The 12,638-nt window shown below is 37.3% G+C and overlaps 1 protein-coding gene across 8 annotated transcripts in view; it reads right to left on the reverse strand.

Annotated features, from left to right (window-relative positions):
- The window catches only part of TAFA2 (TAFA chemokine like family member 2), a 180,232-nt gene that overhangs the window by 22,932 nt on the left and 144,662 nt on the right, over window positions 1–12,638 (reverse strand). For all 8 annotated transcript variants that reach the window (XM_077783495.1, XM_077783493.1, XM_021547407.2 and 5 more), the window contains exon 3: window positions 261–413. In XM_077783495.1, coding sequence (XP_077639621.1) covers window positions 261–413 — 153 coding nt within the window. The remainder of the gene's footprint in view (window positions 1–260; window positions 414–12,638) is intronic.

The raw sequence follows: 12,638 nt of genomic DNA on the forward strand, positions 1-12,638 counted from the left end.
TAGTTAGATCAAATTTAGCCTCTCAAGAGGCCTCTTTTGCTGGCATCTAATAATTTTGTTTAGCATTTCTACAGAGCAATAGCAAATAATTAATTTTTCCATCTTTCTCCCATTCACCTTGGACACCCCTTTCAAAATGCAGAAGCTTCCCTACTCTTATTTTAAATAGTTAACTGTAATGGAGTTAAGGTCATTAATGACCTTAAGCCAGCAAAAAGTCTCAGGAACACAAAGAAAGGAAGCAATAGAAGGAGTCGCACCATCAACACAAGAAGGAGCTGCCCGGGTGGTACCTGCTACCTGCCCAGGGAAGCAGGAACACTTCACTGTCTGTGATCTTTCTTCTATCTTATTCTTATTGCAGCATCTGTGAAGTGCCACCACTTCACAGGTCCCAGTTTTAACATGGTGAGCTGTGAAAACAAGAAGATGAACAATTTGATATCTTGAGAAGTAACATCATATTGTTTCATTTGTATTTTTTTTTAATTATAAATGCATTAACTTGGCTCTGTAAGGCAATCTGGCACACATGAAATAAGAATTGCAATGGTATTAACACTAGAATGGAGAGTTGATCTATTTTCAAAATGTAGTATAACTATCTCAGGCAGAAAGCCCTGGCGAAAGAAGAACAGTTGAAGGAATATGCAAGGCTGCATATGGGCCTGTTCCAATCAAACATGAAACAGAAACATAAAACTAACCTAGAAACTACATTAATTTCTGGACTCCCATAAACAGCTGTGTACCTCTACCAATATTTTTTTCCTTTTTCCCTATGGGAGAAACTTTGTAATGAAAGTATATCAATGCTAAAATACCCATACATACATATGTTTTCACAATCCATGTCTCCAGACTTTATGCCCAGAAGAGAATTTGGCATGGTATTCCAAAACTTTCCTACAGGCAGACAGAGAGCAACTGGCAGGGTACAGGGAAAACACTCAAATGAAATCCAGAAATAAAATCTATTAAGGAATCACACTTTAAATTTTTCTGCCTGGCACTGCAAAGTTAACTTGGGAACATGGGGACCCAAATCTTTCAAACAAAGGAGGCAACAAGACAATCCTCATAATTGTACCTGTCACTTCCATTCATGTTGCTCTAACTGATTATCAAAACCATAATGCTAGAGTCCAGTAAGAGGAGCAATTTGGTACGAAGAGAGCTACCAAAATACCCTTTCTGGTTCAGCAGACAGTTACCAAAGGATCTGGAGTTTGGAAAATGTTTTAACTGAACTTTCAGTAGTTGCTTATACAAGGCCAGATATTCCTGGGGGTAGTTCATTACCATCGGAAGAGAGAGAGAAAAAAAATCTGAACTTTAGCTGATATTGACCTACAATCTTGTATGGGCAGGAATACTAATTATGTGAAGCAATACGTGTCCCTTAGTTCTGCTGCTATTGAACTTTTTGTGTGCTCTATGCAAAGGCTGTGTACTGAATTCTTCAGCTACCTTTAATATCCCTAATGTCAAATAATAAAAAAGAGTTTCTACAAGGAAAAGAGCCCAGCATTGATGTTTGGATTCACTCCATTGCTATTTCACAGTGTCAGCTCCTAAAAGGTCTTAGTAAGGAACAAAACTTGATGTAGGCTATAGACCTCATGAATTTCCTAGAGGTAAAAGCCACAGATAGCAATTAGACTCTGGGTTTTCATCAACAAAACATAAACTGCTCAACATATCATTGGGGAACCATGCATTCTCCAGTATAACAAATTCTGGTGAACAGTCTGTGGTCTTTGTCATCACTCAATGCATTGTACCATGTCAGGTTTGATTATACTCAACCACATCATGCTGTGCTACAGCTGAAATGATAGAACACAATGCAGGCAATTAACCCATGATCCATCATATTTTGATATGCTGAAATGTTACATTTAAATCAAAAACCTAGGAGGAAAAACACTGCACAAACACTGATTTTCTTCACTTTCTAACTGTAATTTTTAATTCAATAGAGCATGAGGAAAGTAATTTATATTATCTGCCTGAACTTGGCAATCTCTATTTTATACCTTTAAAGACATTGAGCAAATATTTTTACAGCTACTAGCACAGGCTGCCCCAAAAATTACTTTTAATTCTTTTCCAAACAATTCCTCTGGTATACATGCCAAAAAAGCAGTTTAAATAAATACATTCATTTTTTTTCTTAATAAAACACTTGTAAAATTCTTTATTTGTGAATAGGACAAAAAATTATCCTAGGATATATTGGATATGTATAATATATAGTAGAACAAACACATCCTGCTTTTGCAGGTTCATATTAGCTTTAATTTTGATAGGAATTACATACCTTATACACACTTATCCTAACACGAATTCACTAAATTATATTTTATTAAAGGTACATAAAAAATCCTAGACACCAAATCTACAAAAGAAAGTAAATTTAGTGATAGGATTACTACATGCTTTTTCACTATATCAGTTTTAATTTTTATTCTGTATATCACTGATCCTGAAATTTTTGTCCTAACTCTCCTATCATATATAATTTTATACTGCTTTACTGTCTATACAGAAATGCTGCAATATAACCACTAAAGGAAAATAAAGTACAATGTACAAAAGTAGCCATCAGGAATGGAAGCCAGTTAAAAGAGATATTGTAAAATTCTGTGAGGGAAATTTTCATAGTGAATCAAAAATTTTGAAAGCCTTCTTTGTAGTAATTAGGAGGAGAAAAATCAGACATTTTAAGACTTTATGGAAAAAGAGTGCAATGAAATGAAACACTCATGTACAATACAGAAAGGCATTTCAAAGGGTGAAAATACATATGCAAAATGGAAGAGAATAAAAAATAGCCACATACTATCAATAGTATTTGGATAATCTTTAATAAAGATGCTTTGAAATTTCCTGGGTTTAAAACAAAATCATCTTAGAAAAAATTTGCAAAGATATTTCAAACACTGAGAAATTAGGCTAGCCATCCCTTAGTTTCTATTTGCCATCTAGAAAATGCCATGATAATTCTTTGAGAGGAATAGTAGGGATTTCAGGCCCTTATGCTATCAAATAATTAAGTTCCAGTGCAGTAAGTACAGGATCTGTCACATTTGTATGAAATTAAAGCTTCTATACAGTAGATAAAGGATTCCCCCACAACCTAAAACAAATTAACCTTATTAAGCCACTGGACCATTCCACAAAAGGAGGATACTACTTTGGGAGATTCACATTTTGGTTTTGTTTCTTTACATCCTAGTACAGATTTCAAAGTAGGCTGCTTGCTTTGCAGAAATTATTTGAAGAACTGAATGTAATTTCTGTAATCTCACAGAAATTAGTTATTCAAAACCACTGCAAACAGTATTTCATTTGATGCTAATGCAAGCAGTCCTTCCTTCAATCAGTGTGGAGAGGGACTGAAGGAAAAAGACTCAGATATCTCTATGTGTACAGGTTGCAAAGTTTAAGTTTACCTGATGATTGTACATAACATAATATACATATAAATTTTGTTCCAGAAGATACAGAACACTGTATAATGAGAGGGGAACTTGGAAAACAGGAAGAACCGTATCTCACCCATTAATGTCATATCCTGTAATTAACCTGCCACTTTTACAAATTTTTTTTCATGTATCAAAATCATCACTACCTATCTCATAAATCAGAACCAGAAACTTCAGTGATCAGTATCATGTTGCTGGAAAAAAATGAAACTATACAACTGCTAGTCTTCATTTTAGATAAAACTTTTCTTGTTCCTTCACAGCAATTAAATTAATTCCTTCAGGTGAATAAAATTTCAGTCACATTGGCACAGTGCAACTGGCTCTAAGTTATGACCTTTACCCTCTACTTCTGTGGGAGGATTGCTCCGGGGAAGAATGGAAGTTACTACTCAAGACTGTTCAATGTAAAAATATGAATATAAAGTATTTTGTGTAGGAATGCAAATCTTGCATTAAATCAAGAAAATCTTCTGAATAGCACCTTTTCCTTGTCTCAACACTTAAACACTGACATTCAATTCTGTTACCCATCTGCTTAGTCATTTGGATCTTTTCTTTCCTGAAAGTGGCACAGATCATATATCAATACATACACTGGCCACTAACAAAGAGGAAGAAATCATGTTGCCAAGAACTAAACAAAATAAAGTCACAGCTTTATTATGTTTCTGTCTTCAGGATGGCTATCATTGCAGTAGCCACATATAAGCAGCAGGGGAAAAAAATCAAAACGGCTCAATTAAAAGCTCTCTGCAAAGACACCAGCACAGCTGGGTGATACAGTTAAATCCATCTAATGACTTCTACTGGAAGCAAAAGAAGATCCCTTGTCTCTTGTTCAGCATTCTTTCATCCCCTGCTTGCATGAACACTGTCATTTGATAGTGAAAATGGTAAACCAGGAATTTGGACTGCAAGAAAAAATTCCCTTTTTTTAGGGTTAGGTCCCTACCAGTTTAGCTCCTACAACTGGGTGCAGAGACCAGTGAGAAGCATTTTCAACCAAAGGATGAGGAAGGAGCTGGCAACCACAGATACCTGATAAACTCCTGCAGAAATCAGTTCCTATATCAGCTTGCAAGAACTGCAGCTGTGAAATCTTACATGAAATAAATGTATCTTATTTTATTCTATTTAAAGTGATTTTTCTGAGGTCACAGAGACTATTTAAAACCTGAAAAGCTTTGTTTGTTTCAGTCTATGCTATAGGTGAGAAAAGAAGCATCAACAATAATAGAAGAATGGATATCACATTTAGTCATGAGTCTAAATCCACATTGCTTCTAATATTTTATATATTTTAGACTTTTTGTCATCTTAGGTATGATCAGGAAGATATCCCATATGAAATAATACAGCGACCCAGTCATACAAAGTAGGTACACCTACAAAGCAGGTGCACTTTGTATCCATGTAAAGCATATCCACATTAATGATTATAATGGAATTACTCTTTTAAATTATCATCTGTAAGGAAAAATAGACAGTATTCCAGGATATTGTCAACTTACTTCATCCATTTCCCTAAGTGATTAGTCATTATTCTATATCACAATATTCAAACAAATGTGTGACTGGATGCATTTAGTGAAATAAATAAAATTAGTGGTTATAACATACTGTTTCCAGAAGAGGCTCTAGATCACTGCCCTACCCTTAAATGACCAGTGAAAAGAAAGAGGCTTTTCTTGTTCACATAGCTTATTTGCTTTGTTCATACTGATTGACAAGGAAAACAAATGTAGGTTATTTTTCTGCTATACTTCAGCAATTTCAGTATGTCATATCAGTCTCAATGTGTCATTGTAGAGAGGAAGGATACAAACAAACTTGCAAAATCTCCCTCGCACACACAAAACACACACTCTCACACAATATTATTGCATTTTTTCAATATTTTAATGAGTGTTAGTAGCTGCCATTTCTAAGCAACCAAAATCTTATATAATCACAACTAAGTCAGGATTTTCATCTAACTTGCTCTTTAAATGCCAGAATAAGATATATGAAATAAAATACACTATATAATTTCTTCATTCAATTAATTTTAACATTCTTCAATATTTTCTATAATATCCATGTAACAGCTGTTAGGGAAAAACTTGAACGTAGTTTATTTCCTTTCTATCAGCAATGGTTCTGATATTACTGCAGTTCTGTGATGTGAGGACACAAGTAATTTGATGCTTTTTGTTAAGGATAAAATCTTTGATTTGACCATTCATTAGTGCAGTTGGGGAAAAAAAAGCAGCCAAGATTTTGGGAATACAAGCTTCAGCTTGCTTTTGTGAATACAAAACAAAGCACAACTCCATTTCAGCTCCATGGGCTGAAGAGAGGACTGGCAGCACAGACACTGGGAAAAGATGCCTAACTCCCAAAGCAGCACTGATAGAGGTACATCAACAGCAACCTTAGTGAACTTTACCTTTAAAGATCAAATGCAAAACCCTTTGAACTCAATGTTTTTGGATAGGTGGGTTTTGGATCAGAATGTCAATGACAGAGCAATTTTTGTTTTTTTCCAATAAGGATGACATCTGGATTTGCAACTGAGATATTTTTTCTGATGACTGAACATGCAGCACCTCTTACAATGATTGAGCAAATAATGATATATAGTCTAGACATGTGAAAACTGTGGTGAAATAAGATTATTATATAAAACAAAATCAAAGAGAATTGTATCCACAAGGGTTTTTGTTTTTTTAATTTTATTTTGCACATTTTTAATTGGTTTGAAAATCTTAGGATATTTTTTAAATTGGGAAAATTACAAAAAACAAGGCTATTTTTATTTTTTAAAAATTTACTTGATGTTCTTCTTTTTCTTTGTTGTTTTTTTTTCCTTGTTTGGCCAGTGAACAGAAAAATCAATTACAGACACAGCAGTAATTCCTGTGTCCTGAGCGGTGACAATGAGGCATGACACAGTTGTGGTGCATCTCAGGAAAGGCACTCATGTTGCTTTATTTTCAGATGACACATGGGGTTGTACTATAGTAACAGCAGGACAAAAATGCTAATTTTGTGCTATCCTGTTCTACGCTATCACAGAATCATAGAATGGGTAAGGTTGGAAGAGACCACAGTGGGGCTCCATCCTTTTGACAACCTCCCACCAGATACTTATATACATGGAGTATATACAAGCTGTCAGGAGCCAGCGGTGTTTCCTTGTGGCCAAGAAGACAAAAGGTATCCTGGGGTACATTGCCAAGTCAAGGGAGGTGATCCTGCCCCTCTGCTCCACCCCAGTGAGGCCCTCTGGAGTGCTGTGTCTAGTTCTGAGCTCCTCAGTGCAAGAGCTCCTGGAGTGGATCATACCAAGAGGGACTGGAGCATCTCTCTTACAAGGAAAAGCTGGAGGAGCTGGGCCTGTTCAGCTTTGAGAAGAAGCAACTGAGAGGTAGCCTTCATCAGCATATCTATTATATATTCCCATACAAATATTTCTGAAAACCCTACAAACACACCTTATTGACAGGTCCTATTTACTGTATACACATTCCCATGTTTTGTACCTCAGCTACAGTTATTAAAATCACTTGTTCACTTTGGGCACTGAAAATTTCAAACAGAGTATGCTCTACTTACACCAGTGGAAAATCAATTTTAGGTTAAAAGTACAGCATTGTTTTTCATTTCTCTTTTACTCTGATTCGCTTGCATATTGGGATAGGTTCTCAAGTGAATTGCTAAAAAAACATAGCTGATTGCTTGGAATATTTTGCATGCCACTTGTAGGCAACACACAGAGAGAAAATACTGTTAACTGCAGCTCCTCCCAGGCTTCTTGGATTCAACATGATGCTTTCTCTCCTGAGAGAATCATTTTAAAACAAGAGTCATTCTTGATAAGTGTTTATTCTGCAGAAGCTGGCCCAGCTCCTCTACCCCTCAATTAACCCAATTAATCCACTTGGGTGAAGGATGATGAGCAGAGTTCATATGACAAGGCTATGCACACAGCATCTCCGGTAGCCTTTAAAACCTGAACTAATGAATGGTTTGCCACAGTCACATTGCCAAGCATAATCTTCTGCGTGGTGCCAAAGAAAAATCTCATCCATCAGTTTGTCTGCCAGGCATCATTTACAGCCATCTGTATGGGAAGACATTTTCCTTTTTGGAAAAACATCAAGGAAAAACTACAATATAAGCATTCCCCTGAGAAGAGCTCACTAATGAATCTGTGAGATTTAGCCTCAGATATTCCCATAGCAAAATGTATGCACTGAAATGGACTGTTGAGATATCTCCACTGTGAGAGGAAAAGACTTACTGGAATAAAGTAGGAAGCTGGCATAGTCCCAGCTGTTCTCACAAACAAAAACTACAGATGGAGCACTTCATGTAGGGTCTCTTGGACCTGGAGAGCCCACAGCCATGTCCTGGCCTTGCTGAGGCTAATTGTATTCAATCAGTCCTCTGTCAGGAGTGAGCCAGTCTTAAATAATCTTACCTCCTCTCTCTCAGAAAAGTCAGTGACTTTTTATGGCAATGGCAACAAATTATTACTTCATACCAAACTTTTAGCCAAAGAAACAGGAACTCAAAATACAAACAATTTTCAGGTAATCTGAAGGATAATTTCCTCTTCTCCATATGACCCCACTCAGCCTAGACTGCTTTAGGTTGCCTTCTTTAGGTCTGACTTTTTAATTTTGAAATTGGGTAATCTCTAGGTTCACAAAACCACAAAGCATTCAGGGACAAGATCACAAGCAGCAATCATTTTGGCAGTTTCCAGTTCTGCATATGTACACCCACTGGATGTGGAGCAGAAGAAGCTTCTGCTTTATCTCAGTCCTCATCTCAAGATGGGCTCCCTGAGAGCAGCCTGCCTGCTGGGTCTTACCCCACCTCCCACTGCAGGTGGCCAGAGAGGAGCTGCTCCACCAGAGCCACCCCATTTGCCAGGTAGTGAATGAGAGGATGATGAAAGCAGCAAAGGCTTCGTGTTTCCTATGGGACAGAACTGGAGCCACTTTGCTTTTTGCAGATGAGATGCTTCCCACATTTCTTCTCCAGCAGCTGTGAGCTGACACAATCTGTGAGAAAGTTTGTGTAGAACCAGTAGAAAAACACTCAGGGCGAGATGCAGTTTATAAATACTACAAGTCAAAAGCCCCAGTATCTCTGAGGTTGTTATCAAACATGTTAAGCAAAAGATATATTAAAGTGTGCAGACATTTTGCAAATTACCAGGCTGATGCTTGAGATTACTAATTATATGATTTCACAGAGCAAAAAGACCAATCCAGCTTTCAGGCACTCAAAAGAACATTTGGCACAAAGGCTTTTTATTCTCTCATACTGTCTCTTTGGGCCTTCTGCCAAATATCTCAACTCAGCAAGAACTGGTAGCACATGTCTCAGTGCAGCCTTCAGCCTTTGGCAGAATACAAAAAACCCCACATTTTCTCCTCAGTCTCAGAGAGTCAGAAGCCTGTCGCTTACACAATTATGGGGAATATATTTCCGTTCCCCTAGATAACTCTCACTGTTGATTTTCTTTTCTTTCTAGCTGACCCAAATGGTCACATTGTATAGATGATGAATTAGCATGTTCTCAGGGGTACATCAGAAAAAAATTATGGCGTTTCCACCTCCCTGTATTTGCATGACCTCTGGCACAACACCTTCACCCTAAGTAGCGCCTTAAGAAAAATATTGTTTGTGGAAATTTCTATGGAATAGGATTAGTGCAGCAAGGTGGAAATGTATATTAAGCCCTACTTTTGAACTGCCTGCTTGCAGCCTTCTCATGCTCATTAAAAGGTATCTCAAGCACTTAAAGGTGCCTCTATGGAGACAGTAGCCAAAGCCCAGGGAAGGGGAACCATGATTTCCCCAAAGAAAGGTGCAGCTGTGTCCCTGCATTATAGTTCTATTTCAATACACATCTTACTGCTTGTGTGTGATCTTTCTTCTGCAGTTAAGATCTTCATTTATTAAGGTCCAGAAACTACTTTCACTGAATTTTAGAATGGCCTGGGTTGGAAGGGACCTTAAAGATCATTTAGTTCCAACCTCTCTGCTAGAGGTTGAGAGACACTTTCTACTAGACCAGGTTGCTCAGAGCTCCACCCAAAGTGGCCTTAAACACTTCCAGAGGTGGGGCACCCACAACCTCTCTGGGTAACCCCTTCCAGTGGCTCATCACCCTCACAGTAAAGAATATATCTAAATCTATTCTCTTTCTGTTTGAAGCTATCCCCCCTTGTCACTACATCCTCTTCTAAAAAGACCCTCTCCACTTTTCTTGTAGTTAAAAAACTTCAGTTATAGGATGGCCAAATCATATTAAGCATGTCAACAAGAATTTAATGATCAAAGTATTCATATTTTATTTCTTTTCAAAAAATTATGCCTAGCACCCCTTATTCAGCCTATGCTAAGATTTTTCAAGTTTTGAAAAGCAATAGTTACCCAAATTTATGTTGAAACTCTAATAAATCCCATCAAATAAAGAAGACTAAATAGCAAGCCATGATTTCCAAACTAAGCAGCCCAAATTTTTTTCCTAAAGGCAAATATGAGCATCACTTGTTTAATATCTCTATTGAAGAACTATTAATCTGATGAAACTTGCTATAACAGAAACACTTCAGGATTTTAGTGATGACCCACTAGAAACCAATCAGTGAAGTCAAGGTAAAGTTCTGAAAATTCTGTAAATGTAAAGATTCCCATTGTGCAAAATCTTCCCAAAGATAATAATCAGAATACTGAGTCACTCACTATCCCTCTTCTATACAGAAAGGTATTTATGTACATCTGTGCGCTCACTATTTGCATGAAAACATACCATAAGGTACTAAAAATAACATTTAACACTTATATGTGTGTCTACATTCATCACATAAATATGTGATGACATTCAACATAATATCTATAAAAAGCATTTAAATTTTGAAATTCCACCTTTTAAAAGCTCTGCAAGATTTTTTTTTTTTTTTTTTTTTTTTTTTTTTTTTTTTTTTTTTGCTTGTTTGCCTTGATCATTGTCTGATTGGCTTGTTTAATTTTACACATAATTTTAGATGGTGTGCTAAATTTTTTGGTTTGATGTTTGGTTTTGTTTTTCTTCACCTTATCTATTTTCATGACTGGATATAATGTACTGATTTAAAGTTTCCTTAATTCTCTAATGTATTTTTATAATATATTGCATTCCATTTTGCAGTTCTGTAATGCATTTTTACTTAATCAGTCAGCTAAAGCCAATTATCAAATACACTTTGAAATATTCCTCCCACAAACCATAGGCACATGTATGCACATTCACCTTCCTGACAACTATATAACTGCTTCTTTTTATTTTCATTTTTCCTATTTTACACCCTGCCTTCTAGGACTTCTTCACCATCCTTCAGACTTTTCCATATGTGTTAAGAGAAACTCCATAGGATGTCCCTGTACACAGTTCACTGTCTGAAGGAAAGATCTTAATTCTGAGTTTCAGCTTGCTTCTTTAGAGCCCCAGGCAAGCTCTTTGAAGTGTAGAGTCAGGAGGGAAACTTAACTCAGGCCTTTAGAAAAAAACTGCTAACAAGGCAAATGTCTAGTACTGTGAAATGCTTTCCTTTGGAGTGATCTCCCCTGCTACAACCTTCCATCTACACTGTTGATTCCATATGAATAGCAAGTCTCTGAGCCATGGGTATGATTAATCAATAAGGATCTAGACAGAGTCTATGAATTGAAACTGGATGGCCTGGGAAGAAGCTGGCTATTCTTCAAGACAAAGGAAAAGAAAGCACATTCCAACAAGGCAAGTAAAAGAGGAGGAACTGCCAGGAGAGCCATTCAGAGCAGTGCAATGAGGAATATTTTTGCCCAAGGATTCCCAGTAGATAATACTTTCAGATATGTCTTCTTGCTGAAAACACACCTTTCAAGATGCTCCTAATAGACTCTCAGTCATTTGCTACTGAAGGAACTCTGGTTAACAAAGGCTCTTGACAGGAAACATATAGACTACCCTCATAGCTACCCAAAGTCAGAAGCTGCAAAAATATCACAGAACCCAGAACTCCAGAAGTGTGTTTTTTAACAACTAGCATGTAACAAAAGCAGCTGAAGTAATTTACACTGTCAAAAAAAAAAAAAAAAACCCTATTCCAAACAACAATATGGACAAAAAGAAAATCATAATTATTCAGGGACTTTCTCAGACAATGAAGATTTGGCTTCATGTTTGGAATCTTAATCCTGTAACTTTACGGAAGCTCATACATTGCACATCAGGATGTAAGAGACCACACTAGGCCAGCTCAGGATCCTTTTTCTGCCTGTCCACAAAATAAGTCAGGCTCCTTGTGGAGCTAGACCACTGCTGGGACATAGGTACAGAGCACGGCAGAGCTTGCTGGGTAGCTCTTGGACGTGAGTTCTTTGGGAGTCCACACCTGGAGCAAAATAATTTTCTATTACTCCAGAGAAGTCAAGCCTCCTGCACTGAATATGAGACTCACAGATTAGACAAGAAACTGTGCCTGCTGCCACGGAGCAAAGAGAAGCCTATGGTGCTGTGCTGCTCCTGCTGAAAGGGCTGGTGAAGGGGCTGCTGCTGAAGGCAAGCTTCCAAACAGGTCCAGCTCCCACAGTTCCTCCTTTGCTGTGTTACCCAACACCCAGATCCATCATTCTCCCACAAGAGCCAGATACAGATCCATCATTCTCCCACAATGCTTCTGCAGGTGCCAGGAATGAGGACCGTCCAAGATGTTATGTCAGTGCCAGAGACTGGTCATACAAAAGGGAGAGTCCAAAGAGGCAGCCACAGCATTCACATCTTTCTCACCATTGTGAAAGTGCAAAGGGGTAAAAAGGAGAGTGGTTGGCTCTCAGGAAGATATGAAATCTAAAAGAAAAAAATAATTAATGCTTGAATTTTAATGCAACTCTTGCCGATAGGAACTTGCAAGGAAGACAAAAAGACAAATTACCTACTGCACATAAAATGATAGCATCTGCTACTGGCTTCATACATTTTTATAACTGCATAATCTTTGATCTTTTGGCTACTTTAATGTAGGATCTTCCTCAGAGAGGTCAACATTAGAACCTCAAAACTTCAGACCTCCCATTGCACTGTAGTGTGGTTTTTCATCAAATAACTGAGAGATTGAGTAG

This window comes from Lonchura striata, chromosome 5 (genome assembly GCF_046129695.1).
Source record: "Lonchura striata isolate bLonStr1 chromosome 5, bLonStr1.mat, whole genome shotgun sequence".
In the NCBI taxonomy this organism is placed as follows: Eukaryota; Metazoa; Chordata; class Aves; order Passeriformes; family Estrildidae; genus Lonchura; species Lonchura striata.